General features: G+C 32.6%; 3 protein-coding genes and 1 long non-coding RNA gene across 4 annotated transcripts; all 4 read left to right on the plus strand.

The window, feature by feature from the left end:
* The first annotated feature begins 3,771 nt into the window (after positions 1–3,771).
* Positions 3,772–5,500, plus strand: LOC145000436 (putative aldo-keto reductase 2). The gene is made up of 5 exons (XM_078959665.1): positions 3,772–4,102; positions 4,193–4,396; positions 4,505–4,677; positions 4,757–4,859; positions 4,948–5,500. The coding sequence occupies exons 1-5, from the start codon at positions 3,887–3,889 to the stop codon at positions 5,278–5,280; spliced, it is 1,029 nt and encodes a 342-aa protein (XP_078815791.1). The 5' UTR covers positions 3,772–3,886; the 3' UTR covers positions 5,281–5,500.
* A 338-nt stretch (positions 5,501–5,838) lies between these two features.
* On the plus strand, positions 5,839–6,594 carry LOC145000439 (uncharacterized). Its single transcript, XM_078959669.1, has one exon. It carries the CDS (start codon positions 5,988–5,990, stop codon positions 6,462–6,464), a length of 477 nt encoding a protein of 158 aa, XP_078815795.1. The 5' UTR covers positions 5,839–5,987; the 3' UTR covers positions 6,465–6,594.
* A 2,411-nt stretch (positions 6,595–9,005) lies between these two features.
* Positions 9,006–9,783, plus strand: LOC145002688 (uncharacterized). The gene is made up of 3 exons (XM_078961908.1): positions 9,006–9,158; positions 9,331–9,601; positions 9,686–9,783. The coding sequence occupies exons 1-3, from the start codon at positions 9,006–9,008 to the stop codon at positions 9,781–9,783; spliced, it is 522 nt and encodes a 173-aa protein (XP_078818034.1).
* Positions 9,784–18,124: 8,341 nt separating this feature from the next.
* LOC145000440 (uncharacterized) lies at positions 18,125–18,979 on the plus strand. The gene is made up of 3 exons (XR_013661222.1): positions 18,125–18,383; positions 18,459–18,524; positions 18,624–18,979. It is a non-coding gene; the product is annotated as an uncharacterized LOC145000440 (long non-coding RNA).
* The last annotated feature ends 6,528 nt before the right edge of the window (positions 18,980–25,507 follow it).

The raw sequence follows: 25,507 nt of genomic DNA on the forward strand, positions 1-25,507 counted from the left end.
TATTATGAATCCATAAATAAGTTTTATTAGTGATTCCATGTAATAATACTGATTGATCTACTTACGAAAATGATGTCTAGGCTAGATTTAGTGAGATGTTTAAAGTGGGATTTCCAAACAATATACTATGTATACCAAACAGACCCTACATGCGATATGATCTTACAAAGTTATTCCTTAATTGATAAATCTTGATGTAGAACTTGGGGTTAGTGAGGAATCTAGGTTAGCATTAGTCACTAGGAATAACACATCACAGGAAAAGCTAAAGTGTTAGGCAAAGTGCTGCCTGGATTTCAAGTCATCAACTTTTAACAAGTGAGTTCATAGTTATTTTCAACTTACACGTAGTAAAAAGTATTCTAATTGCTTAAATGTTATGTGTGTTGTTTAGTTGTGATTAATATATCTATGCAACATGATATAGCTATTACTTGATTAAAATATATATTTATCATACTTGAAATATGATTGGGTAACGAAGGATTGTGTGAAATAATAAATGAGAGGCCATCATAGATTAGTAAAGGGCTGTGTGAAATAATAAAATAGAGGTCATGATAGGTTAGTAAAGGAATGAGTGAAATAATAAATGAGAGATTGTGATAGGTTAGAGAAGGGTTGTGCGAAATAATAAGTTGTGACCTATTGTGCTTACCCAAAGCACTATTATACTACTATTCCTAGTCATCTAGAAAAGTATTAGTTATTATAAGTCTGTGCGAAATAATAAGTTGTGACATGTTATGCTTACCAAGAGTATTATCGTACTGATGTGCTCACCCAAAGTACTTGTCCTGTTGTGCCTAGTCAGCTAGGAAATTATTAGTTAGTAAAAGGTTGTGCGAAATAATAAGTTGTGACCTGTTATGCTCACCAAAAGTATTATCGTACTGTTATGCTCACCGAAAGTACTATTGTACTATTGTGCCTAATCATATATATGAAAGTATTAGTTAGTAAAAGGTTGTGCATAATAATAAGTTGTGACATGTTGTGATCACCATAAGTATTATTGTATTGTTGTGCTCACCCAAAGTACTATTGTATTGTTGTGCCTAGTCATCTAGGAAAGTATTAGTAAAAGGTTGTGCAAAATAATTAGTTATGAGCTTCTGTGGTCACCAAAAGTACTATCGTACTTTTGTGCTCACCCAAAGTACTATCGTACTGTTGTGTCCAGTTATCTAGGAAAGTATAGACAATAACCACTGCTGAAAAAGATCATTTTGGAGATGTCCCTCAAGATCATTTTTTTAAGATTAGGAAGTGAGGATAACATGAATGGGTAATTGGGTTATTTGTTTTTTGAAATATATATAATTAAAGATTACAATATTGTGGGTTGAAAACCTTATGTGCTCACCAAGCTCCCAAGTTTGACCTATTGAGTTTCTTTGTATCATATGTAATGGTACGAAGGTTAAGTGATATTGATGTTGAATCTATCGAGAGATTTATGGAATTTTAGGTCCTTTAATGTAAGGCATATAAAGAATTGTTTATGCTTATGTTTCTATATCGATTACGACATCCCAAGCTTTTGAACATTAATGAAAAATGTTTCTTCGGAAACGATTTTATCTCACATTTTTGTTATGGAACAAAATTCCACTTTTATAAAGAATACTATGTTTAAAATAAGAATAATGAAAAAGTTTTTAACTGGTCATAAAATTGGGGATCCCATAATGCACCGCCTTCCCCTCATTGTGTCTAGTAATCGGAAAACCAGCTTAGCCGATAACCACCACCACCAGTAACCTCTGGAGACCACCACCGCTACCTCTTCACCGAAATAACATTATCATTATTCAAATCTAGAAAATATGCTAACCCAAAAATCCATTCAACTCATAAATCCATTCAAGAGATCAAATCCATTTAATAAATAAAACACTTAATTAACACGCATACATATACACACACATAGGCACAAAACCATAAATTTTGGTTATATCTTCGCCGAAATATGTAGAAGAAACCCCATATGCAACAAATAAAATTTATATAGTAGCTTCGGTTTCTTCTGATTTGAAGCTTAATCGAGTTGACCTGGACTCAATTCAGTCTAACAAGAGCATGGCCATGGCTGAGTCTACATGATTTCAGATAATTTGAACCCTAATCAACCAAGAGGATTTTATAGAATGTAATGACAATGAGAAGACGATAGAGAAGGTTGTGGGGGTTATGTTGAGCGTTAGGTTCCAAAACTCTATTGTTTCAGAAGGAGGTAGATGTTGAGGTGGGGGTTTGGTCGGAAACAACCAAGGCTGCAAGGTAGTGACATGCTTAGGGTTGTTGTGGTCGTCAAACGCCGAGCGTGAAATACCACTGGTTGCTCACATGAAGATGCGGTGGTTATCAAGAATTGATGTATGGAATGGTGGTGGTGGTGGTGATGTACGACACCGACGATATCTAGGGAAGAATACAGATTACAAATTCGAGAATGGAATAAGGAAAGCTGGAAAGGTAAACATAAAGGGCTTGTGGGGTGGGGGTGGTTTATTTACTTATTTACAGGGGCGGTTTTAGTAGGTGTCCCGGTGTGGCAGTGACAACACTTATTTTTTATGTCTGTAATGGAAATTTTTTCGATTTTTCAATTTTTTTTACTTATTTTCCTACATCTGCAATACCTATTTCAACCTCAACAACACATATTTTATAGGGGTGTGCATCAAACCGCACAAACCGCATAAACCGCCCACACCGCACCAAACCGCACCGCATAATGCGGTTTAGATCTTTTGTGGTGCGGTTTGCGGTTCGTAATTTCGATAAACCGCACTATATGGTGCGGTTAGCGGTTTTTAGTTTCAAAACTACGGTTCAAACCGCACCGCATATATATATATATATATATATATATATATATATATATATATATATATATATATATATATATATATATATATATATATATATATATATATCGATAACAGTTCGATTTTATCAATAAACCTTATGTAATAGTAAGATTATGCGAGTAACTAAACTGTAGTAGTTCATTAAACGTGGATTCTTCAACAAACCACAATTTACATTAGCTCTTGGTAAATTACATTAGCATTTACAAAGAAATTATGTTATAACTTCACCTCATGAATAAATATATTAGTTGTAAGATGTTGCGATATAATATGTTGAAGAAGATGTATAAAGATTTGACAGTATTAAGCAATAACCATAGATATATATGTTCAAAAATATTACAATATAGTATATCTTTAATAAAATATAAAATTTTAATTTAGATCAAACGTTTGAAAATAGATTCAAAGTTTAACAACAAATCAAATTGCAAAAACCGCACTGAAACCGCAAAACCGCCCGCAACAATCCGCACCGCAAACCACGGTTTACACCTTTCGCGGTGCGGTTCGTGGTTTCCAAAAATCTCAAACCGCATATGCGGTGCGGTCTGCGGTTTTGACTGTAAACCGCACCGCGAACACCCCTAATATTATATATTCGTGCGTCCGTCGCTAACTATTTAATATATTTAATAATTAAAATAATTATAAAAGAAATCAAAAAATATTATTTATGGTAAAATGGTCATTTCAACTCGATTAGGAACCAAATTCAAATACAAGAATAATCCAAATTAAAAAAAAAAAATGTTAGAGACCACGTACCATTAAATGTAATCTACCCAAAAAAAAATTAAAAATAAAATAAAAAGTCTCCGGACCGGTAGTATGAAAAAATGAATTTGTATTCTATGGCACTGACGTCGTCAGTGACTTCATAATCTTTCCCTTTCTTCTACATTGCGAGAATCACACCAAGCTTTCAGTGCTTTGCAACCTTTTAACCTTCAGTATAGTATTTAAAACTAATTAGGGTTTAAGAAAACTGAGATCAACAGACAATAATGGCGACGGTGATTCCAAAAGTGAAATTAGGTTCGCAAGGTTTAGTTGTTTCACTACAGGGATTAGGATGTATGGGTATGTCAGGTAACTACGGACTCCCAAAACCCGAAGCCGATATGATCAAGCTCATCCACCACGCCATTGACTCCGGTGTCACCTTCCTTGACACCTCCGACGTCTACGGTCCACACACCAACGAAATCCTCGTAGGCAAGGTAAGTAACGAAATTCTCGATTGATCGATCAAAATTGTTACCTACAGTTTTAGTCTTTATCTTAATTTCGAGGTATGTGATGTTGTTCAGGCTTTGAAAGGAGGAGGACTAAGAGAGAAAGTTCAAATCGCTACCAAATTTGCAATCCGACATGTCGATGGAAAGATGGACGTGTGTGGTGATCCGGCTTATGTCCGATCAGCTTGTGAAGCTAGCTTGAAGAGACTTGATATTGATTGTATCGATCTCTACTATGTCCACCGAATCGATATCCGTGTCCCAATCGAAGTCACGGTTTGTCTCTCTTCCATTTCTCTGTGTTCGAATTTGGGTAAAATAAAACCCATATCAAGTTCGAGCTTTTATTAACACTATCTGTATGTGACAAACTGGAATAAAAAGATGGGAGAGCTGAAGAAACTAGTAGAGGAAGGAAAAGTAAAGTATGTAGGATTATCAGAAGCATCCGCTTCAACAATTAGAAGGGCTCATGCTGTTCATCCATTAACAGCTGTACAGAATGAATGGTCTATATGGTCAAGAGATTTGGAGGAGGATATCGTTCCTACATGCAGGTGATCTTTATGTTCTTTTAGGATAATCTGAGTTGCTTTCTAATTGAACGATAATGATCTGAATCTTTTTTTTTTAAAGAGAACTTGGCATTGGGATTGTTCCTTATAGTCCTATTGGAAGGGGATTCTTGGCTATTGGTCCTAAATTGGCTGAAAACTTAACAGATGGAGACTTCAGAAAGGTACACCTTACACATGTTCATATAAGAATCATAACATTAACATCATTATTTTCACAGTAAAGTTAAACTATTGAAAAACTTATTGCAGAGTCATCCAAGGTTTCAAAATGCGGAGCAAAATAAGAGTGTGTTTGAGCGAGTGAATGAGATAGCAACAAGGAAAGGATGCACCCCTGCACAGCTGGCACTCGCGTGGGTGCATCACCAAGGAAGTGATGTGGTTCCAATACCTGGAACCACAAAGATTGAAAACTTCAACCAAAACATTGGAGCTTTGTCTGTAAAGCTAACGCCAGAGGAGATGGCTGAACTTGAATTGATTGCTTCGAGTGACATGGTTAAGGGTGAAAGGCATGCGTTCATGCAATTGACATGGATAAATTCGGAGACACCTCCTTTGTCGTCTTGGAAAGGTAATTGAGTAGTGCTATAAGAAAATATGTTGGACAATAAAGTGGGTTGAAGACTCTTTCCACTATTGATGGTGAACGAAAAAGTAGTGTTTTACTAAAATGTTTAGTTGCTTATAAATGAGTTAATGTATTTGCGAGTTTTGTAATTCATGATGTATTTTGTATCGGGATTGAACGTATTATGTAATATATATATATATATGGCATACTTTCCTTTTATTTTTGTAATATTGTTTGTATCGGGATTTATTGTATTAGGACAAGGCTTTTCGTTTGGATAGAGGCTATTAAAACACTTTCTCGAGGGAGTTTTTAACATAGCATGTAAATTTATAAGATTTTGGTACAAGCTTTTTCAATTGTTTTGATTTTCAACTAATTGTAATATAGTCGACTTATTCAAACAAACAATAAAATAATATAAATACAAAGTGTTGGGTCATTGTAAAACTCTAATTCCAAGAACGTCCTATGGAGTTTGAACTTGAATTGGTGGTTCAAAATCGGATAATTTTTTTGGTTTTGGTCATTGTAAAACTTGATTTTTTGTGAATTTGCTTCTCACAACCTGAAATTTTATATTCTTTTTTTTTTTTTTTTTCATTTTTTATATCTATTTTTAATTTCTTTTAATAACAATAACTTTATATTTTTTGGATTTACCTCTTTCTCACAAATCACAATTGCCTGTTTATCAAACCCTCGTCAGCCACCTATGTCGAGCTCATTGGAACTTTCAATTCGTCCATTCAGAGTCACTGATGCAGATGATTTCTTCTCATGGGCTACAGACAATAGAGTAACACAATATCTCCGATGGAACACCATGAAGGATAGAGAGGAAGCTCTTAAATACCTAAAGAAAGTCGTTATACCGCATCCATGGCGACGATCCATCTGTTTTGACGATAAATCAATCGGATACATCTCCATCAAGCCAGAATCGGGCGTAGATCGTCATAGAGCTCATATTTCATATGCAATCGGTGTCGATTTCTGGGGACGAGGGATAACTACGGCGACAATGAAGATGGCGATCCCTATGGTGTTTCAGGAGATGTCGTATGTGGTGAGGATTGCAGCTCTTGTTGAAGATGAAAACAAAGCATCACAGAAGGTATTGGGGAAATTAGGGTTTAAAAAGGAAGGTTATTTGAGGAAATATGGATTTAGGTTGTGTTTGGTAAGCTAAAAATAGCTTATAAGTTAACTTTGTGAAAAGCTACTTAGATTAGTTTTTTAGGAGATGTTTAAAAATTTCCAAATACATCCCTTAATTAATTATAGAAACACATACTTTCATATGTCCTTTTATGTAATTTTATATATTTCAGCTAGTTGTTCGGCTAGTTTTACCAAATGTTATTTTTTATCAGCTAGCTTTTCAGCTAACAACTAGCTTTTCAGCTAGTACGTCAAATATAGCCTTAACAAAGGGGAAATTAGAGATATGATCATGTATAGTTTTTTGTCAGGTGATTTATTAGATAAAATTTTTAGTGATTGAATATTAGGTTAATTCAAGGAATTATTTTGCTTTAGTTTATGCAAGTTAATCACAAAAATATCAAAATAAGTGGTTATTAAGAAACAAAAAGAACACAAGTATCGATTGTGTATATTGAATATGAACCTGAAAACCCACAAATCTTTGTGTGTGTGTGTTTGTATTGATTTGATTAGTAGGTTTGGTAATGGCTAGCAACTTAAGTCAACAATGAATCCCAACATAACGAACGTACAAGTAGTTAGGGGGGGGGGGGGGGGGGGTTGGGTTCGTTCAAGCTTGAGACGTGGAGATTTTAAGAGGGAGAGAGACTTGTTCATTTTGTGGGTTCAAGCTTTTTTTTTTTTTGCCATTACCGAATCTCAATTTGAAATTACCAAACACCACTTAAGACATAAGGATTTGAGAAGTAGAAAATGTGATTGCTCTATTGCGATTGCTCTTATTAACCATTCAGACTTAGAGACTTAAGGAGAACATGGTATGGTACCATGTGTTTTTTTTTCAAATAATGTACATTACCAAATATACAGTTAGTACACAAATTGAGGTATCATGTATATATATATATATATATATATATATATATATATATATATATATATATATATATATATATATATATATCTTCCTATCTAATAAACAAAACCAACTGGACACGTGTCATTACAATCATCCATTTTTCGCCCTATGTTAAATTACTCTATTACCCCTTCATCATCCTTTCACGTATCATCATTAGGTAATAGATAAAATAGGTAATTAGGTATGGAATTGAATTAGATTATATTATATTATATATGGAATATATATGGAATATATGGAATATGGAATTTCACGTAGCATTACAAATTGAATATGGATGGAAATAATGATATTGTATAGAAATCTTTGGAATATTGAATCTGTTGTATACATTAAATCAATTCCGTTACATGCCCGATTAAGAGCATCTAAAAATGGTATGCATATCAATCAATTATTATTATTATGCGCATAACATACTATATCAATCATATTCCGCTTCAATTACATAATTCAATCCCTACAACCGTCTCTGCATCTCAATTCTGCTTCTTAATTTCGAATCTTGAATCAGCAACTTCAATCCTTCGGTGAGTTTCTCATGATTAACTATCATTGCTTTTCAATGTTTCTGTTAATCGTATAATTGAAATTTTTTTTCTTCTTCTGCGACTTCAATTTTGCTTCTCATTGAATTTGTTAATCAAGGTTTGTATTTATCTTTGATTCAGAAGTTGTTTATTAATTATTTTCGTCTGATTTATCAAACCGTTTATATAATAAACAAAAAAATATCAATTTCTTTTTGAAGTTCCTGTTACACTATATCCCATTTTTAGTAATTTATTCTCAAAGAACAATGCTATAATCTGTAATTTATCATCTTTTAGTTTAATTTTCTGGGCAAGGATGTATTCATTTTAAAATGGTATATTGGTGCATGCATTCTTGGGAATGTGCTTTGATATTATTTGAGGTATTCTATTAAAAAAGATTCTAATCAAGCTGTCAAATGAGATTTCTCATAATGTTGAACACGCAACAGAATAAACAATGCATCAGATGTCAATTTTGCCCTTTGTCAATTCTTTTGATGAGCTCTAAAATTTCAATCATTTAAATTCCATAAATTAAGACTACAATTTCATCATTTTATGACCCCCATTTGCGAAGTTGAGTATTTATTTCCAAAAATGCGAAACTCCAGGGACAATATTTGAAAATTTCTGTTTTCTTCCCCAATTCGCATTCTACTGTGAAATACTTCGCATCTTCATTCTTACACCCTTCGCATCCCTTCGCATTAATCACCTTCGCATTCTACTGTCAATTCTTTTGTATCTCTTTACAAATTCTGCAATTTCATCATTTTATGACCCCCATTTGCGAAGTTGAGTATTTATTTCCGAAAATGCGAAACTCCAGGGACAATATTTGAAAATTTCTGTTTTCTTCCCCAATTCGCATTCTACTGTGAAATACTTCGCATCTTCATTCTTACACCCTTCGCATCCCTTCGCATTAATCACCTTCACATTTTAACCTAATTAATCAAATGCGAACCACAAAATTTTCATTCCAGATGCGAACACAGTTTAGTTCTTGAACTCTAAACTTGCGAAATCAAAACTTTCTGTTTTATGGCTGTTTATAGCATTTAACTTTTATTTTCTGTCAATGTACTTTTCTGTTATAGTGACAATGGCAGAAACAAAGATCACTTTCATTAGAGACTTGGACAATATGAATGATGATTACACAGTAAAAGTGTCTATTATCCGGCTGTGGAAATCGCTTTCAGATGGCAACCCCACTATTGTCAGATCAATCGAGATGATACTCATGGATGAAATGGTAAAATCTACTATTTTCATAGCATTATTCAAAAACATTTTTTTTATTTGATCATTCCAATAATATTATTCAAACTCAATCATTGAAGATGTTATCTTCAATGTTGACCAATTTATATTTATTAAAAATTCCGTTTTTAACATTATATAATATTCTTACCATATGTGAATAGTCTACAAAAATCCGAGCAAGTGTGTATCCAAGAGATTTTCAAAGGTTTGAGTCCAGATTGAAAGAAGATCAAGCTGTTTACATCCGGTCCCCCACTATCGCTCCTAACAAATACACTTTTAAAATAAGTGATGTAACCTCCAAGTTAAATTTCCATAGAAGAACAACTGTTAACGAGTGTCTACACTTTCAATCCAAAACAAAATATGGATTTTCTTTTGTTTCTTTTGAAACAATTATCTCTGCAACAGCTACATCTAATGAATCAATTGGTAATTTCCCTCCTTATTGATTGTATATTATATTTAATTCTTTAAATTCACATCATTTTGACATTCTGTATTATCATTTTGTAGATATTATTGGTGAAGTTGTTTCATTAGGAAAGCTTGATTCCCGTGATGTCAGCAAATCTCTACATAGGCTGCCTTTACAAATAAGAAACTTAGAGTAACCAAAACTTTTTTTATATTATATCTTATATCTTATATCTTATATTCATTACTTTACAACTTGCATGTACAATTTTAGTATTATATATTCATTTAACCATTATTATTTTTTCACATGGACAACTGTATGTTGCCTTATCTAGAGTTCAAAGTAGAGAAGGACTGAAATTGTTAATTTTAGATAAGGATGGTAGACTTACAAACAAAACTTCAAATGTTGTGTATAAGGAAGTTTTTAGGAATTTATAACTGCTTCTTACCCATTAAATTCTAACAATTATGTTTTTTTTTTCTGTTTTTTTGTAACATTTTTTTAAAATAATTTATTCTAAATATATGTGTGGTTGTCTATGTGTGTGTATCTGTTTAAAAATTCTGCAATTTCATCATTTTATGACCCCCATTTGCGAAGTTGAGTATTTATTTCCAAAAATGCGAAACTCCAGGGACAATATTTGAAAATTTCTGTTTTCTTCCCCAATTCGCATTCTACTGTGAAATACTTCGCATCTTCATTCTTACACCCTTCGCATCCCTTCGCATTAATCACCTTGGCATTTTAACCTAATTAATCAAATGCGAACCACAAAATTTTCATTCCAGATGCGAACACAGTTTACTTCTTGAACTCTAAACTTGCGAAATCAAAAATTCATATGTTGAACCCATATGCGAATATTAACCCAATTGACTTCAAATTGATTCACAGATGCAAACACTCGATTGTTTTACTTTCGCAAAATGAGCATCAACAACTCCACAATCGAGTTTTTAAATTCTTGCAAACAACAATTTCACAGTCCTTGACTTCGCGTTTGTCTTCACGAATCATCCCTCAATCATCAATCCAATTGCGAATCAAAACTCATATGTTCTTGCTTTATCGATTCATCGACTACACTCATACAAATGCGAACAATACTCAATTTCAAAATCGATTGAAACTTATAGCAAAGCTAAATCCAACTTCGCATTCAAAGCAGTGTTATTGATTGCATTCATGAAATACTAACAAGATAATATATTATAATACAAATATACATATTTTAGGTGGTGAAATCGTAACAGCCTAACAATTTGGTATGCAACTTTATTAAATCAATAAAAAAAGTTATGCAAATTGGAAAAATAAATAAAAAATATATGTTTTTTTGTTTTAATTAAGGAAATAAATATTTTATATGAATACTCACCTGGAAAAACGCATATTATAATTGTCTAATTTAATCGTAACAACCTACCAATGTACTTTCTTCTTGACTGTTTGATTGTTTTTTTCTGTGTGTTGATTATAATTGTCTAATTTAATGTAATTTTTTTTTTTTTTTAACTTGCAAGGTACAATGGAACATATTACTCCTATAAAGGAAATTGACTCAATCAAGGACGATTTCACAATTAAAGTTCGGATCATACGTCTTTGGACTCAAAAGTCAAGAACAATGTCTTATAATTGTCTATATCCCATTTTTAGTAATTTATTCTCAAAGAACAATGCTATAATCTGTAATTTATCATCTTTTAGTTTAATTTTCTAAATATATGTGTGGTTGTCTATGTGTGTGTATCTGTTTAAAAATTCTGCAATTTCATCATTTTATGACCCCCATTTGCGAAGTTGAGTATTTATTTCCAAAAATGCGAAACTCCAGGGACAATATTTGAAAATTTCTGTTTTCTTCCCCAATTTTACATATCTACTGTGAAATACTTCGCATCTTCATTCAAACACCCTTCGCATCCCTTCGCATTAATCACCTTGGCATTTTAACCTAATTAATCAAATGCGAACCACAAAATTTTCATTCCAGATGCGAACACAGTTTAGTTCTTGAACTCTAAACTTGCGAAATCAAAAATTCATATGTTGAACCCATATGCGAATATTAACCCAATTGACTTCAAATTGATTCACAGATGCAAACACTCGATTGTTTTACTTTCGCAAAATGAGCATCAACAACTCCACAATCGAGTTTTTAAATTCTTGCAAACAAAAATTTCACAGTCCTTGACTTCGTGTTTTTCTTCACGAATCATCCCTCAATCATCAATCCAATTGCGAATCAAAACTCATATATTCTTGCTTTATCGATTCATCGACTACACTCATACAAATGCGAACAATACTCAATTTCAAAATCGATTGAAACTTATAGCAAAGCTAAATCCAACTTCGCATTCAAAGCAGTGTTATTGATTGCATTCATGAAATACTAACAAGATAATATATTATAATACAAATATACATATTTTAGGTGGTGAAATCGTAACAGCCTAATAATTTGATATGCAACTTTATTAAATCAATAAAAAAAGTTATGCAAATTGGAAAAATAAATAAAAATATATCTTTTGTTGTTTTAATTAAGGAAATAAATATTTTATATGAATACTCACCTGGAAAAACGCATATTATAATTGTCTAATATCACTATTCTTCATTTTTTCTAAACTTTCATATCTTTTTTTTGTTACAAATTAAAAACTATAATTATATTTCAATTTATCACCCGTGGATTTCCACGGGTTTAAACCTAGTATATATATATATATATATATATATATATATATATATATATATATATATATATGAAGTGGTTCGAATAAGAATCAAAAGATATTAAGAACCTAAAAACCAGTTTTTTAAATGTTTTCATCAAGAACATTTTGAACAAATCAAACATTAATATTCTATTAAGCAAAAATTTTCATTCCTTAGTTTATAAATGGTTGTCACTTGTTGTTGGATAGCCGTCGGGACACCGTTGGACCGTTGTCGGACCTAGACTAATACAAAATTCAATGACATTTTCGAATCGTATTCACAACTTAATAAATCAAACATTGTAGTTCTCATTTCTAATACATACTATTTTATTTTTGCAACCAAATATATAAAATTTTAATAAAAAAATAGATTTATATCTTGACAAATTCATTTTCTTTCTAAATTGTAGATTTCCTCTAAAAAAAAGTATATCATGTATAAGACAGATTCACAGTTTAAATACTATATTCACAGTTTAATAAACATATTAATTCACCAATACATATTTTTAATGTTTTCATGCACACATTCGTTTATATTTTAACACAAAATTCATATGAAATATACAACTTAATAGACTCTATTTTTGGTTTAATACATAAAATTCACCAACATATTTCAAACCATTATATAATATTGGACATATTTAAGAAAATCAAACCCAAAATCCATCGCCACCACAAACTACCACACATCACCACCAACTACCTGTGTCATGATCGCAATCATTCTTCCTTCCAAATCCGATCTGTATATAAAATTATTGATTGACAACTTAAATCTTATATTCACAATTTGATAAACCAATTAATTCACTTATTTAGATTTTAAGGCAATAAAATTATAAAAACTAATACATTCGTACATGTTTATACAACACAAAAAATAAATATATTCACCTCAAAATTAATACAAACATTCATGCATAAATCATTCATATTTTAATATAAAATTCATTAAACATTCACAACTTAATACAATCAGTTCACAGTTCAATAAATATAATAAACTCATAGTTTAATGCACAAAACATTATACATTTATAGTTGTATTCTCAACTTAAACTTACACGTATATCTTCAGATCTATAACTTGTGCTTATTTCAAAATTTATTTACACAAATATTCACAATTTAAATTTTGCATACTTTATTCAAAATTAGATTAAATTAGATATGTATAATGTTTCTTTCATCTCAGATTTCATAAGCAACCAAAATATTAATAATAATAATAATTCACAGCTTAACACAATTAATTCACAGCATAATTAGTAAATTTACATTTTAATACACAAAATTCACCATTTAATACACAAAATAGTTAATTCACATTTTCATACAGTTAAATCACCGTTTAATACACAAAAATTACAAGTTAATATAATAAATTCAAAGTTTAATATACAAAAATTATACATTTACGGCCATATTCTCAATTTAAAACTTACATTTCAAGACTTTGATTCATAATTTAATAAATCAGTTTAGGTTTCTCATTCATACTCTCTTCGTCCTAAAATTATTGTCCACAAACAAAAAACACACAGATTAAAAAAAAAACATTAATTACCACCAGTATTATTAAATGAAATGATGTTCTTAACCTTTTGTTGCATTTAATTTCATGGTAAGTGAATTGGATTTCATGGTAATTTAACTAATAATGAGGGGCATTTGGTAAACAATTATTTATTTTTAGAAATAGACTATTATTTTGGGATAAACAAAAAATGAAACATGGACTATTATTATGAAACAGAGGGAGTAATATTTACAGCTTAAAAACATAATTGATTTTATCGAACCATTTCATCAAATACATTGTGTACACCATACAAATTCACAATTTAATAAAGCATTTCAAGGCTTTCATTCACAGTTTAATAAAACATTTTAGGACTCTCATTCATAGTATTCACAACGTAATAAACCTATTAATCCACTCATTCACAGTTTAATGCAAAACAATTATAAAAATTAATACATTTATACATATATTTACAACCCAACATATATATATATATATATATATATATATATATATATATATATATATATATATATATATATATATATATGGGAAAAAGGAATATACATTATAGCCCCACCTAAGGTTAGGTACTAAACCTCTTGAAAATACATTGTTTTACTATATAAAGATTACGGTTAATGGATTTACGCTTAATACTTCAAGATGTAAATTCAAGATCGACACAATAGGGTTTAGGATTTAGAGCTTAGGGTTTAAGGTTTAGGGTTTAGGTTTATGTTTAGGATTTAGGGTTTAGGGTTTAGGGTTAAGGGTTAGGGTTTAGGGTTTAGGGTTAGGGTTTAGGGTTTAGTGTTTAGATTTAGGGTTTAGGGTTTAGCTTTAGTGTTTAGGGTTTAAATTTAGGGTTTAGGTTTAGGTTTAGGGTTTAGTAATGTTCACTTGGATGAAGTAATAAATGATAATTGAGGAAAGAAAACGGATATGATAAAACGATAATGAAAGAAAGAAATGTTATGGAGAATGATATATTTACCAAGTGAAACAAAACCGGGTATATTGAGCAATGTTAAAACGACATATTTTAGAGGTTTAGTAACTAAGCTTAGGTGGAGCTGTAATGTATATTCATTATCCCCGTATATATATATATATATATATATATATATATATATATATATATATATATATATATATATATATATATATATATATATATATATATATATATATATATATATATATATATATATATACAAAAAAAAAAAAAAAAAAAAAAAAAAAAAAAAAAAAAAAAACTAATATAAAGATTTATACGTAAACCATTTATACTTTAATGCAAAATTTATAGTTATTCACAACTTAATCATAATTCATTCACAACTTAATACTATTCATTTATAATTTTCATATATCAATCAAATTTATAATAAGATTATATCATCGTCTAAAGACATTTATTAAACGCATCTTCACTTTCGTTTTAAATAATTAATTAAACATCTTCATCAAGAATGCAAATTAAACATCTTCATCAAGAATGCACTCGATACCTTAGTTATCAAGGTTACAAAAAAATTTGATATGATTTATATATAATAGGATTGTATATCGTCTAATGATAATAATATTTATTTAGACATCTTTTTTTTCTTTTTAAATAGATTTTAATTAAAACATCCAAGTAACACCATGTTTACATAAATTTTATATACAAACATAATAACGAATATATATATATATATATATATATATATATATATATATATATATATATATATATATATATATAGGGTTAAGTTCAAATGAGAACACTATTTAATGTGAGAACGTGAAAACACTATTTTATGTTACTATTCTACTATGAATTTTGTATATACAATGATATGACATTATTCATCAACAAATATACGAACAATCACACATTAATATTCACATTAAAATTTTGTATGTACAACTTTATGACATGATACATCACCGAATATATGAACAATCACATATTTAACGTTCACATTAGAATTTACTAAATTACTATATATATATATATATATATATATATATATATATATATATATATATATATATATATATATATATATAGAGTCAAGATCAAATAAGAAGGAAATTTTTGGTAGGAAGGTAAGAAGTTTTTTTTCTACATATTTTTTTCACGAACAAACAAAATGAATCATTAGATGATTCATTTGTAAGATGATTCACAAGAAAAAATTCTCAAAAAAACATCTCGATGATTCATTTATATAATGATTTTGTTGTTATTCACTAAAATTGTCAAAAAAGTGATTTTTTCTTAATTTACTTAAAAATGAATCATAAAGATGTTTTTTTGAGAATTTTTTCTTGTGAATCATCTTACAAATGAATCATCTAGTGATTCATTTTTTTTGTTCGTCAAAAAAATATGTAGAAAAAAAACTTCTTACCTTCCTACCAAAAAAAATTTCTTACCGGATCTATATCCTATATATATATATATATATATATATATATATATATATATATATATATATAATTTTTATAGTTGAATAGCAATATAAAATTGAATATATTCATATAACAATTACTACAATACTATACATATTAAAGTCATAGTAGAATAGTAACATAAAGTAGTGTTCTCACATTAAATAGTGTTCTCATTTGAACTTAACACTATATATATATATATATATATATATATATATATATATATATATATATATATATATATATATATATATCATTATTGAACCTATGTTTGGCAATAATATCAACACAAATTAAAGTATAAAAAGTAGGTGATATTGACCTTGAGAGGCTACCAAGAACAAAAAAAGAAACACCAACATGAAATTGCAACATTAGTAATGTGATTGAACAATGATAAAATGTGAATTCATCAAAGATCGAAATTCAAATTTACTCTACAACACAAGAAATGAGAATAAAATAGAAATTGATGGCTTACCACTTTTAGATATTAGGCCTTAAATGGATTATTAGCTCATGAACTATAAGATTCGTGTGAGAAGTGATTTAGGTACACTGAATAACAAAATTCGAATAGATATAAAGAAGATACAAGCTCATTTCTTTTGATTTCTTTTTCAACAAACAAAATCAAAATCAAATAATGAAATGGAGAATAAAAAGAAATAAAAGTAGAAACGCCAAAAGAAGAAATAGATGGTAGCTGTAGAGTTTTAAGAAGTGAAACCAACCCGTGATGCATAAATCATTTACACTTTACGATTTGAATAAGAATGGGTTGATCTCGTCAACTGAGTTGCATCATATCTTGACTCGGCTGGGGGAGAGATGTACGGTTGATGATTGTGTGACAATGATCAAGTCGGTAGATTCCGACGGTGATGGATATGTCAATTTCAAGGAGTTCAAAAAGGGATGTCAAAGAGTTGATGATGAACACCTTGTCCTGAATATTCCTTTAAATAAGTGTTTGATTTCTGATAAACAGTGTAGGATTAGTAAGATGAATATGAAGAATGAAATATAAATTAAGGGAATTGATTGATCTAATTCATATAAATTAAAATGTGCAATTGCTCTTGTAATTGAATGCAGTGGTAGCTTTGTTAATTTCAGTTAATGGGAGAGAGAGAGAGAGAGAGAGAGAGAGAGAGAGAGAGAGAGAGAGAGAGCCTTATATATATATATATATATATATATATATATATATATATATATATATATATATATATATATATATATATATATATATATATATATATATATATATATATATATGCAAAACTTCATAAATTATCTTTATGATAGTGAAATTATGAAAATGTCATTTAGTTATCACTGAGTGAGCAATAAAGATCTTTTTTAAAAGTTTTGAAACTACAATGACCATCTCTAAGATTTTTTAAATTTAAGCATTAAATTTTAAATTTCAGAATACCATAAGAATCATTTATGAAGTTTTTTCTATTAAAAAAATAAATAAATAAATAAAATTTTAAGAACAAAACAGTCCATTCAAATGCTCTATAACCAAAACTATAAAAATTTGTTAGATTTTAAACTCAAAATCAACAAAAAAAACTATTAATTTTAGAGCTTTAGACTCTATGTACAAATTTTTAAATAACCAAATTTACAGTTTTTTCTAATTTTTGTTTATCAATACGCATAGTCTCCTATCCACTTCTGTCGCTTTCAACTTTTCGATGGATGCAAGCCAACAACGAAGACTGTTGACGTTCTCATTAGTAAACTTGCGTTGTCCAAATTTGGTTCACTCCCACAATTTTTAAATGACTTCATCCCTGCAAACAAACTCATTAGGTTTAACCAAATTTTGATCAAGAAACAACCATGGCGTCGGAGGTGCCAAAATTGAAATTAGGTTCACAAGGTCTAGTTGTTTCAGCACAGGGATTGGGATGTATGGGTATGACCGGAAGTCACGGACCCCCGAAAGAGGAATCTGATATGATCAAGCTCCTCCACCACGCCATTGACTCCGGCATCACCTTCCTCGACACCTCAAACGTTTACGGCCCCTTCACCAACGAGATTCTCATCTGAAAGGTAAGTCATGAAGTTCCGGTTAATCGATTTGTTAGCTACACATTTTGATTTAAGGAATTTGAATTGCTTTTTCAGGCTTTGAAGGAACGAGGGTTGAGAGAGAAAGTTCAAATTATGATGATACCAAATGACTTCAGGAAGGTATGTATGAATTATGATGAGCATATCATATTATAACATCATTGATAACATGACATCGAGGAGTATAAAGTATAAACAAAAAATCCAAACTTATTGTAGAACATGCCAAGATTTCAAAATGTTGATCATAACAAGACTGTATATGAGCGAGTAAATGAAATGGCAGCAAGAAAAGGATGCACCTCTGCACAACTAGCGTTGGCATGGTTGCACCACCAAGGAAATGATGTGATTCCGATTCCGGGCACCACAAAGATTGAAAACTTCAATCAAAATATTGGAGCTTTGTCTGTAAAACTAACACCGGAGGAGATGGCGGAATTGGAATCGTTTGCTTCTGGTGACATTGTAAAGGGTGAAAGGAATTTCATGATGAAAGGTACCCAAGATTCTGTTTGATAAAACTGTAGAAAAAGTTTGTAATAATGAAAACTTATGAACTGGGTAAATGAAATAATGTGGAATAAGAATAATAAGATTTAGGATTTTTATTTTTTAATTCTGAGTTTCTATATTTTGTTTTGATTGATGAATATGTTGTCAAAAGAATGTTATAACTTATAATTTGTACATGTATTTTTGTAATACTTGCGATTATGAAATTCAGCTAGATTTATCCATTAGTCACATGCTGGACGTGAGGGATCAAATGCACCATGTAAATTTTGAGACGTATTTTGTATTTGGACGACGGTAATTATGTTTTGTAATTGTATACATTTGTTATCCTTTTTTTTTAAATACATATTTAAGCAACAAACTTATATAAAATGTTCAAAAAAAAACATTGTAACCGGAAATTAAAGATTTTTCCGGTTTCCTACGATTCTCCTACAACCAATAAACTTGCAAGTTGGTTGCAAAATATGTAAAAAAATATATAAAAAACGTGACTGAAAATAAATACAATCGTAAACTTACTTACTATCCGTCAAATGTTTAAAAAAAGTGACCGAAAATAAACATAATTGTAAACTTACTTACTATCGTTACAAGTCATTATCTTTATTATTTTATTAAGTCGTCTGTCTATCAACCATTTTTTATTCGGTCATTATTCATTAAATAAAAAATAGTATCATTATCTTTTCAATACACCGGCATTCACGTATCCCCATACCCAAAAGCTCACATCTACACCTACTCTCATCTAGGGGTGAAGATTTGGACCGAACCGGACCGATTTGCGAGAACTCGGTGAACCTTGGATCAAACTTGTTGAAATCGATCTAGGTTCGGGTTTTTCGGTTCTTGTACTCGTTGGACCGGTATAAGTTTACGTGCATATGGTACAACTCGTTAAAGCCCTACCAAAAGTTAGTTTATCTATTATAACTTAGGGTAAGTATTTGGACTGGACCGGACCGGCTCTTAGTCCATATCGGTTTTACAGAAATTGGTGGACCTTAGACCGGACCTATTGATGCTGGTCTAGGTTCGGTTCCTGGTCCGGTCTGGTCCAAAGGTCCAAATGTTCACTCCTACTCTCACCACACACCACCCTAGTACCCTAACATCCACACCCACCATAAACCACAGATCCCCACCACGCCCAACTTCCACTCCCCAACCCTACCTAGCCCCACTAAAACCCATAAGTACACATACATATATAAGCATACATTGACACTTATAAGTCCACCTCGACATTGATCTCCAACCCGACCCTACACCTACAACCATACCTACCTACACACCTATCTAGCCCCACCTAACCTCATAACTACATATTTATGCCCACCCCCATCGTACCCCACATTCATACATACCCTATTTGCTCACCCTACCCGTATACACACCCTGCCTCACCTTATCCATGCATCCACCCACCCTAACACCCTTACCCATACTTACATCCCCACCAACTCCCACACCCACACATACACGTACATGCCTACGCTAACACCGACATCCACCCATCCACTCTATAACCACAACCACAAACACTCACCCGTGCCCATGCCCATATCAAACAATCCCACAAAATTTTTAGTATGTCAGAGTTTATCTAATGAAAATTTTATTATTTTTATCAAGGTTGTTAGTGATTGGTGTTTAACCCTTAGGGTTTAGGTTAGATCCCTTATGCATTCCTATTTATATGAGGCTTAATCTTCACCATTAATGTAACGACCCAAAAATCAAAGGTAAAAATTTCATTTTTCATTATAGTCAAACACAAATGTTACTTAATCCAACCATTCAAAAATATTACGTAATTTAAAAAATTTATCAGAGTTATATCCCACAATCTCATAATGCGGAAAACACGGGTGTGTACGCTGTGATCAAGTCGGGCCCTTCCTTTCCAAACCGATTATACCTAAAACCATAAACAAAACTATAAGCACGAAGGTTAGTGAGTTCCCTTGAGCATACCCCACATAATCACATAAGCCATATCAGTCGCATATACCGTACATATACACATATAGGGATGCAATAGAAACCCTCCAAGGTCTTATACATATAATCACATAAATCACATTAACTACACAAGCCATGCATATAAACATATAGGGAAGCCATGGAAACCCTTCAAGGTCTTACTCCGGGTGCCATAGGAACCCCCGCATGGTCTTCACCAGCTACCAATCGAACCATACATTCAAACATACAAGGATGCCCCTCCAAGGTCTTACATCGGGTGCCACTGGAACCCCCACGTGGTCTTATCCCACTGCCATGGGAACCCCCACACGGTCTCACAAACATATAAGGATGCCATGGAAACCCTCCAATATCTTACACTGGGTGCCACAGGAACCCACTCATGGTCTTAGCTCACTATCATGGGAACCCCACATGGTCGTCGCAAAAATACATAACATACTGACAACACATTCGCAAGTAACCACTACATGCAAGAGTTACGAAGACAAATGACATACTACATATAATTAATTGCCATGGGAACCCCCACATGGTCTTCACATAAATACACAATGTATTAATAGCACATTTGCAATAATCACCACAACTAAATAATTGGGCCAACATTGGTACCTTCAACCCATTGGTATGGTAAGGAGCTTCACCCCACACTGTTGAAGTCCCGCAGGTAAAACTCTAGCTGTTGGTTGACAGATTCCCAAACTGTCAACATCAAAACAACACCCAATTAATAATTGGGTTCCAATACACAACCATAAGTCCTTGATTGGGGTAAAAGACTACTTTACCCCCAACCTATCTTGATTCAAAACCAAGGCCCCAAACTCACCCTCTGAAGGCCCAAAAGTCAAATAATGAACCAAGGCCCAACATATGGCCTAATTTTCCAAATTGGGCCCAAACCTCTACATGGTCTTATCTTAAGGCCCAATCATTTATTCTAGTCCAAACATTTGGCATTCCGATGGTCGAATATCTCATAATCATCAAGGCCCCATTTTAGCCCACTTGTGGCCCAATTTTCCAAATTGGGCCCAATCCTTTCCAACGGGCCTTATCCTAAAGCCTAATAATTTCCTTAGTCCACAAACTTGTTCCCATTTGGCCCACGAACACCCACAGCAGCCTAGTCCAAGAAATGGCCCAACAATAACCCAAACCCAATTAGGGTTTTTCACATAAAATGAAGATTAGGGTTAGGTGCTTCTACTTAACCCATTAAGGACTTAATCCATTAAGGACTTAATTCATTAAGTCCATCACTCCACTAGATCAAACATACAATGTGTTTGGGGCGTAATTTAAAATTCCAAATCCAATGGTCCAAAATGCGGGTCCCAACAAACTCACATCCCTAAAATTAGGGTTTTCTAAACCCTAATTAGGGTTTCCAACCAAATCAAAAATCAATTGATCCAATAGTTAAGTTTTTACATTAACTAAAGTTTAACAAGTCGGGTACCACCCACTACCACCTTAGGTAGTGGTGGTTGGCGGTGGTTCATGGCAGTATCCACAACCTCGTGGTGGTGGTGGTTAAGATCTTAGGCCAAAGCAACACCAAAAGCACTCCAAACATCAGTCCAAATGCACCCGAAAGCCCACAACCACCGAAGATGGTGGCTAGTAGTGACGAAACAGCGACAACAGGTAGTGGCCACCACCTCACGGTGGTGGTGATGAGTTTCCTTCGTTTTCCTGTCCAAGAGGAAACCATATATAGAATTTGGCTCATGATCTACATTCCTACCCACACTAATTCACGCACACAACCACCTCCTCACGGTGGCTAGTGGCGGCAGGAGAAGATGATATGGCGGCAGCCACCATGGTTGGCACCCATGGTGGTTTTTTCCTCGGGTTTTCTGGCCAATCCAGCACCCACAAACACTTCACGGTTCCAACAACAACACTCATCTATCCAAGGCACGAGACCACAACTTCCAACCACCAACTAGGCGGCTGAGGAGGCTCGAACAAGTAGAAGCGGCGACCATAGGGCCACCGGCGGTAACAATCGATGTTCCCGATGTCAACCCACCAAGAAGAGTGAAGGAGAGGAGAGAGAAAGATGGCAGATGGCCTTACCCAAAGTTTTCCAGTCGTTCACGACCCACACAGTAACAACTCAACTCAACCTTCGGTCTTTGGCGGTCATCCCGGTTGCTCACGTCGTTTCCGGTAGCAGAGTTGCGGTGGTGGCGTTCATCGACAAAGCAACGGCGGATGAGGGTGTTCCAAGGTAGTGGCGGCTGAAGATGTATAGATAGGGTTAGGGTTTAGGTGATACAATGAGAGGGAAAGAAGGCAGAGGCTTAATCCCGTGTTCCATAAAATCTTCCTATGAATTTGACACTTCTAGTCCCTCCCACTCATAATCTTTTCAACATAACTCCCAATAGTTACCATGCAGCCTCTTAGCCTCCAAAATCTATTCAATATAAGTCTAAAAGATACCAAACACCCCCGGAATTCTGAGAATGTTTACAAAATAAATCTGAAACTTACACTTTTAACCTCCAAAAATCCAAAATTATGACATTTAACTCCTTGAAACAAACATCCCGCTAAATATTATTGATTTTGGCTACAACAATATATAATAATAATAATAAAAATTACATCTCGGGGCTTTAGAATTTATTATTTATTTAATTAATTTTTAACGGAATGTTACAAATAATGAAATATTCTATTATCTTACATAGTATCAGAGCTCTAGGTTAAAATCCTACTATTCACCACAACCTGTAGCCGCTGCCCTCCACCTCCGACAACCTTCTCCAATAGTCGACGGAGGCGCTTCTCTGTTAATTCCCCCCCCCCCCCCTTCTCCAACCTCATTCTCCTCTTTCTCCTCCAAAATAAAACTTCTCTCATATAAACATCCATCATAGCCTCTGCTGCCTTCTTTGACGTATTTTAGCGCCCACTTCACTATACATCATTTCTTCCCCATCGTTGCTGCATTGAGTTCTAACCGCTAATGGTATCGCCACCACCGCCCTTCTCAAGATCTAGTCGTGTTACATCCCTATTTCCAACCCAAAATTTTCATGTTTATTTATTAAAATATTCAAGTACATTAGAGTATAATGCAAAAACATGATTGCGAATGTGCGTGTATACAATCGAACCTTGCCCTTCTCATGAAGTACCTGAAACACATTTATAACAACTGGGTAAGTACTAGTCTTTTTGAGTTCCTTAAAATACCATATACCACAATACATATACATACATACAAAAAAATAGCTCACGATCTACCAATAATATGTGTATATTATATTAACAACCCAACCATTTCGTCTTCAACACGGGTCTACGTGTACTTACAGCTTACATGCTATTTCGTCAACACAGGCTTATGTGTACTTTCTGATGGGTTTTGGTCATAAGAACATCCTATGTGCTCATACAAACCCTAATCCTAATGCTTGGATCTAGGCTTCTCTATTGTACATGCAAGTTATCCAAGACTATAAACCCTAATTCTAGCATACATGTAATCATATTAACATGAGAATAGGTTTAAGATCATACCTTGATTGTTATGTAGCAATAACAATCCCAAATCTCCTTGTATTGACTTTAGAAAGCTTAGAGTCACAAATGTCACTCCTCTAATGGTTCACAAACACCATAAGCAAGAGGATGAAGAGGAGAGAGGATAGAGGCTGCCCAAAAACATATGAAACCCTAGAACAAAGCTTCACCCCATTTTTGGGTCATAAGGGGTCTTTATATAGTGAGGCTATTAGGGTTATCTAACAAGGAAACCCTAATTTGGATGCTTAAGCCCTAAGCAACCCATGGAGCCCTTTCCTCAAGGCCTTGGACGATTTCATATGGGCTTCCCCTATAGAACTCGTCCACCTTATAATATAAGGCAATCCATGGCCCAAATTGCAATTATCTTATAATTACAATTCCAGTCCCTTAAGTTTAATTAATCTCTTTTAGTCACAAAACTAATTACCAATTAATATTGACTAATATTAATTAAACAATATGATTTCTCCTTTAATATATTATTCCCATAATATATTAATAAATCATATTTAATCCTTTCTCTCCATAATTCATCCTATCAAGTTGCTTTGGTGAAGGCAACCCAAAAGGACCATGCACCATCGGGTCAAGTACATACCAAAATAGTTATGGACTTAGACACTAATCCAACAGTCTCCCACTTGGATAAGTCTAATAACTATTATGCGTATGACTTCAGATCCTGATCTGCAATCATAGCTTTCCAAAGCCGCTGTCAACTCTGATCCTATCAGATACGCTTGTCCTTAGATAAGGGATCATATATTCCTCCATTCTAGATATCGTATGAGACATGATTTCTAATCATTCTCTTTGTACTATTTCTCGATTCCCGATTTATGACGACTGACTAATTGAACAAATAAAATTAGCCCTAGCTCGGCCTAGCATTTACGTTTGTCATCACTAAATCATCGAGGGGCCCAAAGATATTGCTTTTATCCTTCTTTGGATAAAAGGCACGGATAAACTTTGATACAATGCTTGCTTGCACTCACTCATCGAATCGCACACAAAAATATGTTTTATAACACCAA

The sequence above is a fragment of the Lactuca saligna genome, chromosome 6 (assembly GCF_052625555.1).
Source record: "Lactuca saligna cultivar CGN05327 chromosome 6, ASM5262555v1, whole genome shotgun sequence".
Taxonomy (NCBI): domain Eukaryota; kingdom Viridiplantae; phylum Streptophyta; class Magnoliopsida; order Asterales; family Asteraceae; genus Lactuca; species Lactuca saligna.

Bases quoted from the DNA above. Each gene is read 5' to 3' on its own strand.
- LOC145000436 (XM_078959665.1), top strand. From the start codon at position 3,887: ATGGCGACGGTGATTCCAAAAGTGAAATTAGGTTCGCAAGGTTTAGTT. The intron at 4,103-4,192 runs GTAAGTAACGAA...GATGTTGTTCAG, and splicing joins ACGAAATCCTCGTAGGCAAG to GCTTTGAAAGGAGGAGGACT. The intron at 4,678-4,756 runs GTGATCTTTATG...TTTTTTTTAAAG, and splicing joins GATATCGTTCCTACATGCAG to AGAACTTGGCATTGGGATTG.
- LOC145000439 (XM_078959669.1), top strand. From the start codon at position 5,988: ATGTCGAGCTCATTGGAACTTTCAATTCGTCCATTCAGAGTCACTGAT.
- LOC145002688 (XM_078961908.1), top strand. From the start codon at position 9,006: ATGGCAGAAACAAAGATCACTTTCATTAGAGACTTGGACAATATGAAT. The intron at 9,159-9,330 runs GTAAAATCTACT...ATATGTGAATAG, and splicing joins TGATACTCATGGATGAAATG to TCTACAAAAATCCGAGCAAG. The intron at 9,602-9,685 runs GTAATTTCCCTC...ATCATTTTGTAG, and splicing joins TACATCTAATGAATCAATTG to ATATTATTGGTGAAGTTGTT.